The sequence below is a fragment of the Camelus dromedarius genome, chromosome 11, assembly GCF_036321535.1.
Source record: "Camelus dromedarius isolate mCamDro1 chromosome 11, mCamDro1.pat, whole genome shotgun sequence".
NCBI lineage: Eukaryota > Metazoa > Chordata > Mammalia > Artiodactyla > Camelidae > Camelus > Camelus dromedarius.
The window spans coordinates 50,282,697-50,303,578 of NC_087446.1; the positions used below are offsets into that span (position 1 = coordinate 50,282,697).

Consider the following 20,882-nt stretch of genomic DNA (forward strand, 5'->3'; position numbering starts at 1 on the left):
AGAACTAGCAATTTAAATAAAAATGAATACTAAACATTTCTTTTAAAAAAATTAACTGAGAAAAGATATTGTGCCTTGAGATTACTTCCTAGAAATTGTCTAATTGTCTAAACATTGGAACATAAAATGCACAGTCCTAAAGACTTCTATTTGTGACAGTTCAGACACTCTTCAGAAGAAGCCAAAAAGAACAGCAACACAATTTAAAGAACCTTTGGAAATTTTAAGGGCATTTCAACGCCATTTATCAGGAGCTTTAACTTCTGTAAAGCTTTCCAGTTACTCAAATTGTCAGTCCTGAAATAATTCTGTTTCCAGGTCACAGGAATTGAAAAATCAGAGATTAAATAAGAAGAAAAAAAAAAAAAAAAAAAAACCAGAAGCTTAACCCTAACGACACTTTTATTCCACTATGTGAATTTTGCGGACAGTCTAGCCTTATTTCCTTTATTAGATTTGGTCATTGTTTTTAAAGGATTCAATATCCAAGTCACACCCCACCACCCCAACACACATACCCCCCCAAAAAAAACCTTTAAGTAAATAAAGTATTACCATAAATATTTGTCACAATAAAAAGATTTAGTGGGCTCACCGTAATTAAAATAGAAAATTGTGTTTAATTTATTGTAAGAGTAAACTTGTTTTAAATAAATGCAACACATGTCAATTTCCTCCTTTTCCAACTGTTAGCTTTGGTGTTACTGTCCATGGTGACACATACTGGCTATATCATGCAACAACACCATTACAGAAACTCAAGTTTTATGCCTATTTCTTGGTGGCAAATTTGCTGAAGTGGTTTTATTTTGCATATTCAACTCTTTAGTAATTATCAGTTGCACTTTTTTTTTAAGCCACAGCACCGAAATCACCAAAGAAAAATACAGGTGGGATGGGGAGAAGATGCTTTTGTCAGCCCATCAGAGATGTCAAACCAAAGCCCACTTCTCGCTTTGCCTTCATCTGTGCTTCACCATATGTGAAACTAGTCTGTGTGTGTTTAGCTACCTTTTAGAAGCTCATATCACAGCATCTTCCCACAAACCAAGCAATTTTCAAAAGCTTTGGTAAATCAAAGCTGAAGGCTTGATGCGTTGAAATTTGCTTCTGACTATAAAACATACTTAAATATAATTTAAAATGTAGACATTCATGCATAGTCAATGTCCACTGACTTCAAAAAAAAGTTTTAAAATCCTAAGTACACGATTAATGGTGACACCAGGTATACTTTTGAATTAACGTCTATTTTAAACACTTTCAAAATAATTTTAAGAGAATATTATTTCCTTTCTCTTGTCATTGATAGAGAAGGAAAAATCATGATCTTTCAACGAGGAATCTTGTCTCAAAGATCGTGTTTGTGATATACAGTAGATAAAACTATTGAGAGATACTAATTTTCCCACAAAGCTACCCACATAAAGAAATTCTTCCCCAATCGGGCACCATTGTATCTGAAACTTTCAGAGAGCAGCATCTTAACTAAGATTAAGCTACCCTATCTCCAACCTAAATCAATTTCACACAAACGAGGCATTTGTGTTATAATTCATTGTTCCCTAGACTCCAAAATCAACCATCTGCCACCGGAGTTTCTGTACAGTAATTAAGGGACTATCCATTAGAACTGGCAAGAGTACAAAGTAAGAAAGAAGAGGGGGCGGGTGGCAAGAGAAATCAAGCCACTTAAAAAGAGACAGGAGGTGTGTGTGACCCCTTCACATCTCAGGTCAGACATTGTCACGCATGAGGCAATACTGAAGTTAGGAGGAGCGGCGAGGCCAGTTCCTCCTGGGGTTATTCGAACTGAAATCACACTGGGGACTGAGCACGCTTCTCATACCTTGAAAGAGAAAGGCTTTCGTCCCATTATGCAGCCCCGGGACCTGGCGCACTCCGGTCGTGGACTCCCCAAGTTCTAACTCTGTTAAGACGTCAATCTGCAGGGAGGGGTCCACACCTAGCCCCCAAACTGGAAGGAGTGGGGGAGGGAGGAGGAAAGAAAGAAGAAGCTCCATCAAAATACAAGCCTCTTCCTCCAGGGCAGCAAAGAACGGCGTCTTAGAGACAATATTGGAAACTGTCGACGAGAGGCGACTCCCTCCACCGCCGAGAGCCTTACCTGAGATCAGCAGCCAAGCTTTAAATAGCGGAGAACCCAGTCCCATTTCCGTGACCTACTTTAAACCCCTCTCCGTGCAAAGTTCCCCTCCGCCTTCAGACCCCGGACTAGGGGTGTGACCCGCCCTGCAGTCTCCAAGACAAGCACAGAAAAAATCCAAATCCAAACCCGCCCCCTACTCCAGGCTTCCCACTCCAGACCTACTTCGGGTGGAGGAAAAGCGAGGCATCCCCAGGCAGCCGGGTCTGCCCCGAGGCGGGGGCCACCCCTTCCCCCGCCCCAGCTCTAGGGCCACTCACCTGCTCCCAGACCGAAGATCAAACAGAGTGTTCTCAGTAAGACCCGAGACTCCATGGTGTGGATCTGCTCAGTCCATCGTCTCCCTCTTTAAAAATAAAAATAAAAATCGAAGAGGTTCTTGGAATCAAGCGGGAAAACAGCGTTTGTCTCTCCTGCTGCCTCTGATTTACCGATTAGTAAGATTAGTACGATTTGGTTGCCTAAGAAGAAAAAGGGAGGACCCTGAGGCATGAGAAAGAACTTAGACCCACCAATGCGCACATCATTCCCACACGCAGAGCCCAGGCGGCGGGGCACGGGCTGGAAGGGGGCCCAGAGGGAGGGGTCGGACTCGCCGGGGGCTGCTCCACCGGGGAATTAGCTCCGGAGCCGAATCAAAGCAGCCGAAGGCACGCACACCCGGAGGAAGAGCGCTGCCCCAAGGAAGCCGGGGCTGGGGCGGCCCCGCACCCGCCCGTCTTCCCCGCCGCCCGAACCTGTTGTAAAGGAAGAGACAATGGAGAGAGCGCCCGGAGACGCGCGGAGGAGAGACGGCTCCTCGGAGAGGGAGGGGCGGGCCGAGAGGCGGGGAGAGGAGGGGAAGGGAGGGAGCCCGAGGGCGAGGCCCGGCGCCCCGCGTCCCTCTCCCGCACGGGCTCCTCGGTCTCCAAACCCCGTCCAGCGAGCCCCGGAGCTGCTGCAGCCTCCGCCCTCCTCCTCCCCCCTCTGGCTGACCCCGGCAACGCCAACCTCCTTTGGGATCCAAAGATCTTTTTTAAGGGTGCTAAGTTGATGGGCAGTCCTTGCCCTCACCCCTCGATTTAGGGCGCTTGTCTAGAAAGACAGACGGAGAGAGAGAAAGGACCACCCAAACGCAGAAGGCGAGGCTAAAAGGAGACGCTTTCGCCGCCCGCCTTTTAGGCAAAGGAGGGAAGCCCGGGTCCAACCGTGCAGCCCCAGGGACTGGAGAGGGGACTCCCTCTCGGGGATTTCCGGAGGAAAGCTACTGACTCAAGCTAGACTGCTGAGGTGGGGCTGGACGAAGTAGAGAGAAACTGGCGGAGATGGGCGACAAGCCTGGGAAGCCCCGGGAGCACTAGGGGAGAGGTTCCCTGACCGGGTCGGGGCGCTGGAGAGCTTCCCTCGCGCTGAGAGCGCAGGAGAGAACTTAGCCAGGAACTGCTGGACAGCTCCGGGACCTCGCGCGCCCCCTGCCAAACACAGCGCCCAGACCTGGCTCGGATTCTCCAGGACCAGCGCACAGCAGGAGGCAAGGGCAGCACGGCCTGGGTGCCTGCCCAAAGGGAAAAGAAGAGGTAAATGGTAATTAGATAGTAGATAGATAGATAGATAGATAGATAGATAGATAGATAGATAGATAGATAGATAGATAGATAGATAGATAGATAGATAGACAGACAGACAGACAGACAGACAGACAGACAGATAGACAGACAGACAGACAGGCAGATAGGCAGACAGGAAGAAAGACATTAGATAGATAAGATAGATAAATGATAAATAAATAGATAAATAGATAGATATTAAATAGGTAGATAGGAAAGATAGATAAGATAGAAAAGAATAGATGTCACACATGGGGAATGGGGTCCAGGAGTGAAGAAATGACCAGAAGAAGACAAGGAAGCCTGGACAAGAGAGAAGAGCCACCCTATTGTTGGCCACACTCATACAGGTGCTACCCACACTTCACCATCCAAGTCGGGACTGTAAAGGAAGTCATCTGAGGTCTAATTTTCAGCAGGCAAAAAAGCAGACTCAAGGTTAATGGTATACAATATTTTTCAATGTAGACCTAAAATTTTGAGGTAAAATGTGAAACTCTCATTAAACTCTCATATTGAAAAAGTTTCAAAAACGATCAAAGACCAGTTAATTGAGTTTATTAACTTTCCATCGAAACAATAGATTCTGAAGTCTTCAAAAGGATCCTAGGCAGCCAGTTACCAAAATACTACCAGGCAGAGTCAGAGGTGGCAGCAGAGCAATATGTACTGTATTATACTATAATGGGATGAGGGGAACATGTTTAGTTCTGTCTTGAAACTTTTAAGAGAAAAAAAAATCAGAATCTGGAAGATTTTCCCCAAGTTAATTTTAATTATCTCCTTATCAAGTTTTCCATTTGATTCTATTTGTAAATTTGTAAATTTTGAGAAATAGTCTGGTACTTATGTGTGATGAAGCATTGTTTTATGAAATGTCCTAAATTTGCAAAACTATACAAAATAAAATTAATATAATTGCCTTGAATTCATTCAAAGGAAATTATTCATCAGGAAATTAAATCCTTCTATAGCTATATATCCAAAATAATGAATTGTAATAAGTATCTACAAAAGTTACATTAAAAATTGAAAGATATAATGAGAGGGAAAAATAAATATACATACACACACATATATTTACATGTAGATGTTCTCCTAACCTGCTTGTACCCAACCAAATCAAAAAATCAGGAGTACTTCTCAACCTCTCTGACTCTCACCTATGACATGCTGAAAGCTGGTTGTTAGTAACCTTGTCACATGCACTTAAGTTCCCTCCAAAACTTAACTCCAGTTGAACCTGCTATGGTAATTATGTGACCTAATTAAGTTTATGGAAACCATTAAAATATGAGTACAGAAAGAGAGAATTGTTTCTATAAAATTAAAATGCAAAGCTTTAGAAAAACCATACTAACTATGTCATCTTATTAGTTAAGGCAGGGGTTCTCAACCTGGACAAGAGTTCTCAAGCTCAGAGCTATTGACATTTTAAGGTTGGGCAGTTCTTTGTTAGGATTGTCCTATGCTTTGTAGGATGCTTAACAGCATCCCTGGTCTTTACTCACTAAATGCCAGTATTTTAAATATTCCATTTTATCTGTATGTCTTATAGCTATATCATTCTGTATAGCTTTTTAAATTGCTGTTGTAGAGAATACAATACACATACTCTGTACTATCTACTCTAAAGCCTATATGTTACCACTTGAATTGTACTATAGAAAGCTTACCACCATATTGGCCCCTTTATCCTCACCTCTTTATGTTGTGTTTTGTCTTATATATTAAATCAACATATCCTTTAGATAGTCTTAAAATTTTTGCTTGCAATTATTTTGATAGGCATAATAATACCCTCTCCCCCAACACACACACATACAACATACACACACACAACATACACATACACAACACACACAACATACACACACACAGACACACAACATACATACACACACACAACATACACACACACACACACACACAGAACACAACTCTGCCCAGTGAGATCTATTTTAGACTTCTGAACTACAGAACTGTAAGATAATAAATTTGTGCTGTTTTAATCCAACAAATCTGTGGTACTTTATTTCAGCATTCACAGAAAACTAATTTAATAATAACCACATAAAGTTTAGTCAAAGTGGTAGACTCTAATGACCCTGAGATAATCCCCTTCTGTCATAAATACATCTCAAAGCTAAATACAATGTTCAAGATTATTTTATTCATAGTTGAGCTTTAAATAAAAAAAAAAAGAAAGAAAGAAAACTCCCAGATGCTAGGGAGAAACAGAGAGCTGAAAATTTGCAGAGAAGGGAGTAGCTCATGTAATGATTGGGAGAGGGTAGGACACAAGATTTCAGACACACAATACAGGCCTTAAGATAATGCAGTAAGATTTTAACATCTATGCAAGAACTGGAAACAATGAATTATGGCCAAAGCCAGAAGAGGTGACGATGTTACTGACCCCTCCAATAAAAATAGGGAGCTTTGAATGATTATACTATATAATACATGTAAATATAAATATTTATATGTGTATAAACTTTAGCACATGGGCCTATGAATTGACAAAAATGACTGTATGTTCAGCTGCACAGAACCATAGGTGGAAAACAAAGTCACCTATAATAAATGTCAACTCTCAAGCCTTGCTGCTTGCAAGTACATGATCCACAATCACACTCCCCATTGGTGTAAGAAGTTCTGAAATCAGAAATTAGAATAAAACCCCTAGAGTCTTCTGAAAAGCAAACATAAAACTTCTGTTAAGGGAGCTTCCACAACTTCTGGTACATAAGAGGAAAAAATCTGATGAAGATAGGATCACAATAAAATAATAATAATAACAATAACAGTAATACATTGCATTGAAATAAAATACCATGAAAAACAGTCAGGAGACACATGCACAGAACAAGAGAATTAGTATCTCATGAACTCAGAATGTCAGAAAAACATGTTCAAAAAGTATAAAAAAATGTATTTTTAAGTTATTGGAGCTTTTTTAAGGAACAGGAAAAAGTAATGAAAGAACAGAGAAGTATGAGGAAAAATTAGGCATTTTTCAAAGGAAACCAAATAGAATTTCTAGAAATAAAAGTATTTTTTAAAAATATTTTTTAAACATTGGCTATAAAAAGCAGCAGATAGAGCTCAAAATTAGTGAATAAAAAAATCTGGGAACAAAAAAAAATGAGACCTGAGGATATTAACTGAGAATCTGGTAAGAATGATAAAAAAATGGAAAATATGAACAGTGTTTTGATTAGGAGATCCAACACACATCTACTTAGTGAGATAAAATCAGAAACTAGAGAGAATGGAAGTAGACAGTGTTATTGAAAATATTTAAACAAATAAGAGTGAAAAGAATTCAAAAACTAAAGCATGCATGAGAATTTAATCCTGGGTAGATGGAGTAAGCACATTCCATCCTCTTTCTCCCACTGAATGCTACCAAACCTGGACGGAATGCATGGAGTATTGGAGGACTCTGAAAATTAAGTACCAGCAGGCAAACTGAGAAAGAAGACCAGAGTTTGAACTTACCACCACAGTAGCAGTAAGTACTTCTAAGAAATAGACCATCACCCAAGTCACAGACTGCCTCTGGGTGGTACACACATGAAATAACACTACAAAGTCTTCAAAATCACACCAAAGAATGCTAGTCAAAACTCACAGTCTAAATATAGCAGGGCAAATTGCCTGCTTTAAAAAAAAAAATTAACATTCTCCGTAGAATTTAACAAAATTCAGAGTCTCATAATATTCAAATGTTCAGGGTATAATCTGAAATTATTTGGCATATGAAAAACCAGGGAGACTTCAACTTACATAAGAAAAATAAAATCAACAGAAACCAATGCCAAGATGACACAGGTATTGGAATGATCTGAAAAAAGACATTTTAAAAGCTATTACAAAAATGCTCCATAAAATAAGGGCAAACACTCTTAAAACAAATAGAAAGACAGAAGTCATCAGAGCCCCAGGCAAGGAGAAAGAGTTTAGTATCAAGAAAAGTATTTCAAAAGATAATGGCCAAAAACTTCCTGAATTTGGAAAAAGACATAAACTTACATATTGAAAGAGCTTAATGAATCTCAAATAGGATAAACACAAAAGAATCCATGACCAGCGATAAAATAATCAAACTGATGAAAACAATAGAAAAAGAAAGTTATCACAAAGAAAAAATTTGAAAGCAACCAGAGAAAAATAACACAAACATTTAAAGAAGAAATAACATCAACTACACATAAATCTTCCAGAAAATAGAAGAGAAGGGAACATTTCCCAACTCTTTTTATGAGACTAGTATTATTCATTCCAAAACCAAAGACAATAAAAAAAAAAGCAAACTAAAACAGATAAAAAAAAAATACATCTTTTGAACACGCATGTAAAACCCTCAACAAAATATTAGTAAATCAAATCTCACAATACATCAAAAAGAATAACAAACTCTAATAAAGAAAGGTTCATCTCAAGAATGCAAGGTTGATTCAGTTTTTTAATCATCAATGTAATCCATGTTTGTAATCTAAAGAAGACAAATTACTTCATCATATCAATTGATGCAAGACAAGCATCTGACAAAATTCAACAACTATTGATGATAAAAGAAACAACTCACTGCAAAGTAAAGTTAGGAGGATTCCCAAAGCATCTATGAAAAAGCTACTAGAACTAGTGAGTTTAGCAATGTTACAAGGTCAACATACAGAAACTAATTTTGTTTCTATATGCTAGCAAAGAATAATTGGAAATATAAATAAAAAACAATACCACTTATAACAGCATTAAAAAACACTAAATACTTATGGAGAAATCTAAACATAGACAAGATTTTACACTTAAGACTACAGAATATTGCCAAGTGAAATTACAGCAGACCTAAATGAATGAAAAGATTTACCATGCTCATTGATAAGATTTCATATTGTTAGGAATCAATTATACTCATACCTATCTACAGATTCAAGACAAGTCCAATCTCAGCAGGCTATTTGGTAGCAATTGACAAGCTGATATAAAATTTACACGGAAAAAAATGAAAGTAGAAAAGCCAAAAAAAATGAAAAAGCACAAAACTGGAGTCTTTGCACTATCTGACTTCAACTTTGCAGGGCATTTGGTCCTGTCTAAAATGTCCATAAGACATTTGGTCCATAACAAAAGGTCCTGAATATTTGGTCCTTTCCAAAATGTTCATAAGACACCTGATTCACACGAAAAGGTCCTGATACTTGCAGGACTATTCAGTCCATGCCAAAAAGTCTTTGATATTTGATCATATTCAGTCCTGTTCAAAACATCCACTGGAGACATTTGGTCCAAGCCAAAAGGTCCTTGGTATTTGGTTTGTCCAAAACCATCTGGCATGAACCAAATATGCTCATGGATGTTTTGGATAGGACCAAATATCAAGAACCCTTTGGTGTAGACCAAATACCTTACTAACTTTTAAGAAAGGACTAAATGTCTGCTAACCGGCTTTAAGATTATACCATATATATATATATGACTGAAACATGCTGTACACCAGATATTGACTATTGACACAACATTGTACTGACTATAATTCAACTAAAAAAGTTTTTAATTTAAAAAAAGAATAAAAAATAAAAAGAATCATTTGCAGAAAAAAGATTGTATTATAAAGCTATAGTAATCAACACAGTGTGGTTCTGGAATGAAGGCAGACATATATATTAATGGCATAAAATAAAGAGTACAAGAATAGACTCATATATGCTTAATTGATTTTTTACAAAAGCATCTAGCTATTTCAATGGATAAAGGATGATTTTTAAACAATGATGCTTGAACAACTGGACACCCATATGGAAGGGAAATAAGGAAGGGGAGGAGAAGGGAAGGGAGAGGAGGGGAAAGGGAAGGAGTAGATAAATAAATTGTCGTAAATTCACACAATGGAACACTATTCAGTGATGAAAAGGAATGAACATGCAACAATATGATTTTTCACATGTTGACTGTTACAAAATGTGGGATGGAGATGCAGTGATCCCTGACTCATTTTCCTGTTTCCTTCACTTTATATTAACAATCATCAGATTACCTCGGTTTCTATTCCAGGGCTCAAGGGTAGAGTGGCTCAGACTTATTTAACTAGCCACAGACTTGAACACTTTCCTTACCTCACATGTCACTTGACAGAGCCCAACACTTCAAGAATTTATTTGTGAGGTTTTGTAAAAGCAATAGGACCACAGAAAATAAGAGAATGATTCTGAAAGTAGAAGTCAACGACAAGGGGTCCTAAGAGATGAAAGGAGACTGATAACATTAAAACAGCAAAAAGGAAAAGTATAGGAGAAAAAAGATTAGAATCAGGAGGCAGCATCTCAAAACGAAAATGATTATGTACAAGACTGAAAAAAGGAGGGTAAGAGGGAGAAGAGAATTTTTATAACAAAGGTGGCTTTCTTCCAAAGCACACTCTTATTCTCTTGCAACAGTAGAAGGTAAAAGAGATGCCTGTTTGGGACAGAGAAGGAGGTTAGGTTTCAGTCAACACTATATTCTCCACACACTTTGAACTACTCACACAATTCAGTTGAAAGGCTCTAAGGAAAATAAGGAAGTAGTGTTTCAAACCCAGTTCTAGAGGCAACATGACAAAAAGAAACCAGCTTGGACCTTGGTCAGCTCTGGGTCAAGGCCCCGTTCCATCTCTTCCCTGAGCCAAACGCAACCTGCCCGCACCTGTCATCAGGAGAGCATAATAACGAATGCCTGTCTATCCCAGGGCTGCGGAGGATCAAGTCCACTCTGAAAACTGCTGTGCAGTCTAGAAACGCTAGTTCTCCCTGCTGTTGTCACATTAAACTGCACCACATAGGGTTGGTCTGTTTCTGTCACTCCCCTTTGTGATTCAGTTACCATCACGCAAAATATTGGTAATTAAACTAAGTCCCTAGGAATGGCAAGGAAAAGAGAACTAGAAATGTGTTAATAGTCAACTAAATAGCACTGTTAGCTAGTGAGCATTACTGGTTGAAATATAAATTATATATGTGTGTGTGTGTGTGTGTGTGTGTGTGTGTGTGTATATATATAATTTCTGAGGATAGGACTGACTTACTGGCTTATCAAATGTTACCAGTCTGCAAAAGCCATGAGTCATCAGCTTAAAAATGTATCCTACCATGCAGCCCTTATTTTTAACTGCCAATGGACAAACAGAGTGAGCACTGGCTGCTTTTGCCAACACACTGCAGTACTTCGTGTTCATGTGAATAGAATAAAGCATCCATGTGGGCCCAGCCGGTCTGCTGGCTTCTTGCCTTGCCTCGGGTTTTCTATTAAAGGATAGGGCTTTGTCTAACATTAAGAGACAATGTAAACCTCCCCAGAAGGGCTAAGGGCCAGAATATTCTTAGCAATATCCAGAAGCCAGCTTTACTTACATCAGATTTCTCCCTTCATCCTGTAAACTTAACTCCAGAAATGGTAAATATAGAAGTCATTAAAAATTCCAACTTCAAAGGAAGATTTTTATTTGATTCTACCTCTGCGATCATCAAAAATCATTCTTTTTCTAAGGCTATTTGTAGCCCACATCTTAAAGGTAATTTATTAAGTTCAGGCTTCAAGACATAATAATTCAAAATCTTTCCTGACTCATCACATAATTCTTTGTGATTAGTTGACATCAGAATCTTCTTCTTGATGAACATGTCGTTACTAGATGCAAAATCCAGAGTGGGTTTCCCAAATGCATGGCTTGAGAACGAGGATAAGTTTATGTTAGTATCTTAAAGAGGCTGGCAGGGACCCAAGACTCAACATGAGCCTGGCCAAAGTGTCAATTCACACATATCATCAAATCCTCTGACAGGAAGAAATGCCTCAAGAATTCTGTCACCCTGCCAGAGCCAGCCTCTATCTCCAGCATTTCTGTCCTGGCTAAAGACTGGAGCTGAGAAGGGAAACAAAAGGACAGAGCCGCTGAGTGAGCAGGTAAATAAATGTGTTAGTGGTACGGGGGTCTTCAGGTCACCTTTATCCTTTCCCCGTGTGAGCTGACTCTCAACCTTTATAGACCCAAGTAAGGGGCTTGCAGGGAAGACTGGCCATCACTCACGATCACTTAATAGGAAAGCTTGAAAAGTTCCCAATTTGCAAACTAAGATGCAGACAAGTAAGTAATCTGTTCAAAGTCACACAACTAATTAACTTCAGAGCTAGCACGTAAGCCTCATTCTCCTAATTTATTCTTTTACACCACAGATATTTGTGGAGGTCCAACTATGAGCACCATGCTCCGAGTCTCAGATCACCACTTTGGCCAAAGGGACCTTGGGCAGAGTAACAGATTAATCTAAAAATAAAACTGCTGCCTCTAGATCTTCCAGGAAAATCATGCACCACCCACATGGACTTTCATGAACAGCTACATGAAACCCCACCTGCATGTCTCTGACCAAATCTCTCATTATCTATCTCATCCCATTGACTCTACCCTAGTGCTTCTTGGGTGTTTCTCAAACTATCCAAAAACGCTCCTGCCCTGGGAACTCGCACATCCAGTTTTCTCGGTCTGGAATGCTCTCTCCCACACAGCTGCTTCACTTCTTTCAAATGTCACCTTCTCAGTGAGGTCGCTCCCAAAAAACCCCATTCACAATTGCAAACCACTCCCATATACACACCCAACACTGTCTATCACCTTTCTTTGCTTAATTTTACTGATTTATATATTTATTGTAGCTTTGCCTATGTGTTCACTGTCTACATCCCCCCCCCCCACTCCAGGATGTAACCTCCATTTTCCACAGGATATTTTTTCACTGCTTTATTCTTAATACCTACCACAGTGCCTGGCACATTGTAGGTGTCAGTAAATATTTGTTGAAGCCAAGAAAATGCAGATAAACACACCTAGTATGTGCCTGGCGTATAGTAAGCATTTAATAAATGGCAGCTATTACTACTTAGAATTTACTAGAATGAAAGTATACGAACTATTGATCAACAGGACATAATCCTGTAAGGCACGTAAAACCTCCTCATTAACTTCTACAGAACATTGTACACAGTGGCTAAGACATAGAAAAAGCCCACCTCGTTCATGTCTTGATCAGTACTATACATTCAAAACGGGTTCAACAGATTTGCAAATATTAACTACTATATATAAAATAGATAAACAACAAGTTTCTTCTGTATAGCACAGGGAACTATATTCAATATCTTATAGTAACTTATAGTGAAAAAGAATATGAAGATAAATATATGTATGTATCTGTATGACTGAAACATGCTGTACACTAGAAATTGACACATTGTAAACTGGCTATACTTCACTTTTTAAAAAATGAATTCAATAAATGAAATTTTTGATGGAGATCTAAGTTTCTAAGCAAAACCTCTTGTGTAAAATTAGCAGCAGTTTTGTAACAAATTTTGTCAGCAACAAAAAGAAATTGACAACTTATTTTCGCTTGTTATTTATCTCAGTACTTCAGGCTCTTATTGATTGTAGACAAGAATGCTTCTCAAAACGCCAAAGCACAGATACTCGTTTCATTTCCTCCCTCTCCCACAGCAAATTGCATCAATGTGACTGACAATTATTTTTCTGACATTACAGGTATATTTTTCACCTTTTGATTCCCTTTACCCACACAACAAATTATTGTTTTCCTTTGGCTTAACTATTGTAGCATCCTGTTCCCTTCTGTAGGTGAGATGTTATTTTGACTAACAAAACTCAGATGTACAAAAATGTAACTTTATTTTCTATACCTCATTTTCAATTTAAGGCCTCACTTTTTCCTGATGAAAGAATAATCACTATTGTCATTGAGTGCTTACGATGTGTCAGACATCAACTAAGAGAACTGACTCACTAATTCTAATAATCCTGTGAGGTACCCGTATTACAGATGAGGAAAGTGAGGCACAGAGAGGTTAAATATCTTCACTAGAATCATGCAGCTGATGATTGGAGCTGGGAGAGCTGGGATTCAAACCTAGAGAGTGTGCCGCCAGAACTGATTCTCTTAACCCCTCCACTCTAGCTATCTCGTTTTAGAGTTGCTAGAAAGCTTAATCTAGTGAATTCCAGGCTGATTTGATCACTTCTGGTTTTTTCCCCCCTGGTCATTTCCAGTTTAAACTCTGTTCAAAATTTTCTGCCTCCATATGATTGCCCCTAAAGGTGCATACATTTCATCAGGATACTGGGGGAGAAGGCAGCCTCTCCATCACCACCCTTTCAGGTTAGAGTGTGCTACTGGTGTCCCAATTTCTGACTTTATCCATGTGCCCTCTTCTCACTTGGAGGACACCATCCTTGCTTCCTCTGCCCTGCCACTCTGACCACAGCTTATTGAGTTTGATGAACCTGTCAGATATCCAAGGAGCAATGTCAAATAGACTGGAACCAAGAAAAGAGGTCTAAACTAGCCCAAAGATGGTCATTGAAGCCATAGGAACAGATTTTGCTAAAATTCTCCCTGCTCCAATTCCGGGCAGATCCATATGCAATACGCACACCCTTAGAGATGTCACATTTGTTGTTCTCTTGCAGGATAAACCAATGAAATGCCTTCGGCTCTCATCTCAGCCACTGCCACCGCAGGAGTTCAGGTACATCCGGACCACATTCCTTAAGAGCCAAAGTCTTTTACATTTTTATCATTGTTGTTTTATTGCTGAATTTTTGTTCATTCTTCACTGTTAAAGTAGTTACATGTTACTGTTTTCTTTTCTTTTTTTTAATGTTTTTATTTTCACAGCAAATTTCTTTTTCCTCCTGTGGGTAAGGATCCTGTATAGAAAAAGCTTTTTCTACCTCTCCCAACAGGCTGAAAGCTCTCTGTGAGCAGGACTCGCGCCTGTCTTAGTCAGGGCTTCCTATTTAAGACCTTTTTCAAATGCTCACATCTGACAGATTTCTTTTTCCTCCTGTGGGTAAGGTATGATTGGGAATAGGATTTCATTTTTTTAAAGATGTGAGCATTTGAAAAAGGAATTAACATGTGACGATCAATCCCCAAAGGTGCAGAAATGAACAGTTTGGTGGAATGACTAGAGTAGAGGTAAAAACATCGTCAGACTGACAAAGACAACACACAGGTTTCTACAGCCAATTCTCCCACTGTCCAAACACGCAGCTTAGAAGATCATCACCACCACCAACTCATCATAGTCATGAAAATATCTAACACATACAGAAAAATACAATATGATATCACATATTTGTGGAATCTAAAAAAAAAAAATGGGACACAAATTAACTTACTTATAAAACAGTAACAGACCCACAAACATAGAAAACAAACATGGTTACTGGGGGGGAAGTGGGTGGGGAGGGATAAATTGGGAGTTTGGGATTTGCAGATACTAACTACTATGTATAAAATAAATAAGGTCCTATTGTATAGCACAGGGAACTATATTCAATACCTTGTAATGGTCTATAATGAAAAAGAATATAAAAAGGAATATAAAAAAATTTAATCACATTATCCCTATAAGGTAAATACTATTATTATTATTATTACTATTATTATTATTATCATTATCATCAAACTATTACAGGTCAAGAAACTGAAGCATAGAGAAATTAAATAACCTGCCCAAGGTCAATGTTAATTAAAGGACACGTAACAATTTGATTCCAACACCCAAACTCTTTAAAAAAAAAAAAAACACTGCAATCCTAGAAAGGACATTAGTTTAACTCATTTGGAAATTCGTACACCAAAGACACTCCGTCAGCACAGGTACTAGCATGCTAGGGCCGCCATAACACATTGCCATAAACTGGGTGGCTTAAAACAACAGAAATTTCTGCTCCCACAGTTCTGGAAGGTAGAAGTCTGAAATCAAGGTGATGGTCTGAAGCCTCTACACGAGGATCCTTTTTTGCCTTTTTTAGTTTCCAGCAGCCTCAGGTTTGTAGCCACTTAACTCCAATCTCTGAGTTCAAGACCCAAATTCTTAATCAGTTCTTTCTGCCAAAACTCTCTGAGTCCAAGTTGACTACGTCAAGTCCTTTTCAACTCAATAGAAAATTTCATTATTCTAAATAAAACATAGCCAGATCAACCCTTCACATATTTAGTAATTATACATATAACCATGATTTTGCTAACAATTTAGCATAAAAGGGCATCTCTCACTTAATGACAATTGTTAACATTATTTTTTAGGGGGGCAGGTAATTTGGTTTATTTATTTCAATTTTTTTTAATGGAGGTACAGGGGATTGAACTCATGGCCTCACGCATGCTAAGCACATACTCTGCCACTAAGCACACACTCTACCAGGGGGCTATACCCTCTCCCCTCCATTAAAATTATCTTAATGCAGTTGAATCAGGTATTTCTGGAATGTGATGGGTATGTCCTTCCTGCGTGGAGTGGGTGGAGGCTGCACATCAGGAGAGATTACAGAGGTGGCACTTGTACTGTCTTAAACCAAGCTGGCCACAGGATTTGAGATTAGCTGTGCTGCTGTTCTGAGCACCTGAGCAAGCCTGACAGCTGGGGTCTCCCAAGCCTCCTAACTGTGAAAGTCCACACAGCAACCCTAACAGTGGGAAAGCAGCCATCCATGAACGTTCAAAGGCTTCTTCCTGCCCTTGGGACAGTTTCAAAATCCTCAACCTTCCTACAGACATATTCTCAAACTATCTATGGTGACGACTAGTTTTTCCCTCAGTTTTATTGAAGTGACAGACAAATTGTCAATCTCGAATCCATCATAAATCAACAGATTCGAGATTTAAAATTTTATGTTTGTGAAGTATAATAAAATGAGCTTACAGAAAAATAAATTTTAAAAGACATACAAACTCAATAGATTTAAAATTACATTTCAATAAATCTAAGCCGAACAAACATAACAGGAAAAAAATTATAGAAACTATACACATTGTTTACTGAAAATGTGCATGTAGGAGATTAAAATGGGGAATTGCCGATTATGCTCATAACTTTTGTCATTCACAATCATAAAAAACAAAAAGTTATAAAGAAAATAGAAACTCCTGCATTAAATTGCTTTACACACACTTTGAATGAACACTGTGTGTATCAATAGTTACACTTGTTTTCTGCTTGTTAACTTATCTGGGTTGAATAGGTGCCAATACTGCTCTCTGGGAGAACATATATCTATGTTTTGTTTTATTAACACTAATAATAGAGAAATCAGTCTCACAAGATGTATTGGCAGGAATAGAAGAAAATGAATTACTGAAAGCTCAGGATACTTGTTTTTAACTTTTATCTAAAATAAAGCAAATGATGCTATATTTTCAAAAATCTATCTTTAATCCTTTATCAATAAACAGTTACAATGCTTTCTCACGTAAAGTCATGGTTAAATCTACACTATCTTCCAAAAATTAAAAGGAATGCTGTATCCACTATTTTTCTGCATAGATATTCTTTTGACACACAGTAAAATTCCAAACATTCTATCAAATTTGAAAGGTACTCACAGATGTCAAGATGCCAAGATTATCAATTATCCCATTGATATTTTTCATTAAATTACAAAACATGTCATAACAATCTATAGAAACTGTTCTTCCATGGTACTAACCCCCAATTTTACTCTTCAGTTTCATCTATTATTAAATATAGCTTGCATTCCTTCCTTGCACGAATGGAGTTAGATCATTTAAAATATCAAAGATGTCAGATATATAAACAAATCTATGCTGTCCAATTCACAACTTTAAAATGCCACGACAAAAGTGATTTCTTTCCTTGCAAAAAGACTAAGAGTTTCTTTTGTGGTTCAGACGTTCTCAACAGAACGTTTTCCCTCTATAGTCATCATAACTCAACATGCAAAAACAGCCGTTTATGGTCAGCTTTCCTACCCTTCACATCATCACATGATAAAGAAAATAATAATGTAGTAGAATTTAACACATTTGCCTTAAGGTACTGCACAATTTCCGCTATGTCACTAAACACGTTGTCTAGTTCGGCTAACATCTTTCTCATAATAAGCTTTCTCGATGAAGAAATTTTATTTTACAATTAAGAAATGTTAAATTACAAGCTTCTTAATCCGGGTATTTATCCCAGAACGCTATTCTGTTATTACAGTGCCACCATCAGAGGATACTTCTACCTAAAACGTCAACTGCAAACCACACACTTAGATACTGTGGTAATGTCAAAATGCAGTAAGAGTTCCTAAACATTTGCTCTTTAGTGATCTCATGTGGACCCATTATAAACAGTTTAGAACCAGAACCACGCTTTGAGTAACTCTGGTCTCCAAGATCCTACATAAAGCATCCTCACCCAGATCTCCAGTCTCATCTCATGCCACCTCCCTCTCACTCTCTCTACTCTGATCATATATAAAAACTCCATGTTCTCTCTCACTTCACACATTATACTTCCCCTAGTATAGATGTATAGTGTAGACAGGATGGACTTGTCATCTTTATAACTATTTGTTTAATATCGGTGTTCCCTTCTAGAATGTAGCCACCATAGGGACAGAGATTTATTGCTACCTTCTTTTATCATCAAATCCCAAATGCCAGGAAAATTGCAGTTGTACAATAAATAGGCACTGAACAGACTTTTTTACACAGCAGTGTACAGGGTACAGTCACAAAAATGTCTCATATCTTCAGAAAAAAATATAAACTAACATTTTCAGACTCATTGGGCAGCAAAAGTAAAAAATGACCCCTCACTTTCATAGTACATACGACTGCATACTTCTAAGAACTATTTAGCCCCTGAGCCTTCTGGAGGCAGAAAAGGAAAAGGAATAAAGGGGGAGGTGGGGTAAGATAGGAGGGAGGGCACAAAATAATGCCAAAGGAGGCCAAGTACAAAAACAGCTAAGTTTTCTGTATTATACTTCTAGCTTTGTTTGGAATAGCCTTCCAGTTCTCATTTTATCTCCCCATTCTCGTCCCACACTCTACCTGCAAGACAGGGAGAGGGGCTATCAGGGCAGGTCCTAGTTTGGCTAACTCGGAAGGCAAGATGCCATTTTTTAAAGGCTAAAAGTTGTGCTACTTCACCAAAAAAAATCATCCAACTAAGCAATTCTCGTTGGTTGCTAAATATATTTGCTAGTGTAAGCTAGTATGAAATACACAGCAAAGTTTAAAAAGAGAATAAAATGGATATTTTAGTTCAAGATATCCAGCTGAGGTTAGCTCCATGAGCTTCCTTAAATAAGCTGACACGAGACTTCTAACATCACCTCTTAGTCCAGTGCCCTTTGTCAGTAAATGACAGAAATTTACATAATTTCCCAATTTTAATCAAAATCAACTAACATTTCTTAAAGGAACTGTATGGCCAAGGAATACACAGGAATGGTCAAAGCTACAATGTTCTCTGTTTCTAAAGGCATGTGCCCTTAAGGAATGTGTAGTCTAGCCTCAGAGATACATAAATATACACATAAACCTATCGGGCAAAACAAAACGTAACTAGTTCTGTGGGAGACAAATTACTTAAAGCACTAGAGGAACACAGAGGACAAAGGCAGTAGTTTAACGGGGAGACCAGTGAAGTTTTTTGGAGAACAGAGTGTTTGACTTGGGCTTTAAAAACTTGGTTTTTAAAAGGTAGAAAGAATGAGGGACAGTCCAGTCAGATGGTACATCAGAAGCACATGTCTCCTCGCTGTCTGAAGAATAAAATCTAGTTTAGATGCACAATGCACAACGTGGACAAGTAGGAGAGAAGGATGGACAGGTAAGTGAAGCTCGTAGTTTTGAAAGCCATAGCGACTCTGGATTTTATTTTAAAGACAACAGGAAACCATTGTAGGTTTTTAAGGACAAGAGTGACTCAATCAGAGAACTTTAAAGTGTATTTTGTTCTTCTGTACAAAGAAATACTAAATATATTATTGCCATTCTTTCAAAAAAAAAAAGGCCCATCTACACAGTACTGGTGAAATCAGAATCTTAAAAAGAAGCTGTGAATCCTCTCAAATTTGTCGAGATGATATTAGTAATAATCAGCTGCTGATATTGCTCAGATCCCTGCCAGGGTTGCCAGATCACAGAACGCAAGGCAGAAACTGATCATAAAATTCTCAGAAACAACAGAAAACCAATGAAGGGTCACGCTTACAAAACAAGATGTGGAAAAGAGGAATGTTTTCCTGTGCTAAAACTTAGCAGCTTTAAAATCTAGGCATATTAATAAGCACAGTCAGGAACACTGAAAACAAAGCTATCAAATGTCTAGGAATTGTTTTTGTTCTGGACTATTTTGCTTACAAAGATAGCAAAATTAAGGATTAAATGTTATTTTAGAAAAACTATATTTCATTTCACAGCATTAAATATCTCATGTGCATGGGAAAAAGCTAGATCAGACACTGTGATAGAAATGATTCTGTATGTTCAACACACTCTCTTTTCTTCTGAAGACGTAGCAAGAATAGATTTCCCAAGCCCCCTTGTTTAGGAAATGCTCTTGACTGTGTTCTGGCCAACAGAATGTGGTTAGAAGTGATATGCAACATTCCCAGGTCTGGCTCCTGAAATCTCCATACTCTCTCTCTTTCCTTGCATGCTGGCCAGATGCAAAAATACCCAGTGGAAACTATTTTGAATCTTGAAGATATAACATTCTAATTCTCCTCAAAACACTTTAAAGTGCTTTCACAGCAATACATACACCAAAACATCATGCTATAAATAAAATCAAATTTCAAGAATACTAAAAAGTAAAGTTGAAGTGAAATGATTTAAAGGAAAGGGACAGAATCCCTGTTCATTATATTTTAAAACAAGGTAGCCTGGTAAGTTTATTAGAGATTTCGATATTTCATGGTGATTCTTCAGTGGGCGTTATTCAATGAGGGTCAGACACAGTTTTGGCAGGAGACATCAGAGCTTTGACAATGAAACTACCAAACCATATTTTCTGCAGCTTTATGGGTTTAAAAAGAAAATTCTTATTTGTAAGAGTTCTGATGATGCAGATTTTTTTCTTGTGTGTTTATTTTTTATTTTTCTAGGATAGTCTCTATTTCTTCTTCCAATGTAGTTGTATTTGTGAGCTGGCATTTTCTCATTATCTATCTTTAATACATTTGTCATATTTTGGCAATTTGCTTATGTGGTATTTTTTATGCTTCAAATGTTTTCTTTCTTATACTTAACTGTTCTAAGCATAAG

General features: G+C 38.2%; 1 protein-coding gene across 4 annotated transcripts in view; it reads right to left on the bottom strand.

Annotated features, from left to right (window-relative positions):
- The window catches only part of NELL2 (neural EGFL like 2), a 288,111-nt gene extending 284,622 nt beyond the window's left edge, over window positions 1-3,489 (bottom strand). Inside the window, exons 1-3 of one of the 4 annotated variants that reach the window (XM_064491793.1) lie at window positions 3,419-3,489; window positions 2,428-2,513; window positions 1,850-1,978 (exon numbers count right to left, since the gene is read on the bottom strand). In XM_064491793.1, coding sequence (XP_064347863.1) covers window positions 1,850-1,978; window positions 2,428-2,482 — 184 coding nt within the window. In that variant the 5' untranslated portion in view covers window positions 2,483-2,513; window positions 3,419-3,489. The other 3 variants (XM_031462719.2, XM_064491792.1, XM_031462718.2) reach the window with 3 other exon arrangements.
- Between the last annotated feature and the right edge of the window lie 17,393 nt (window positions 3,490-20,882).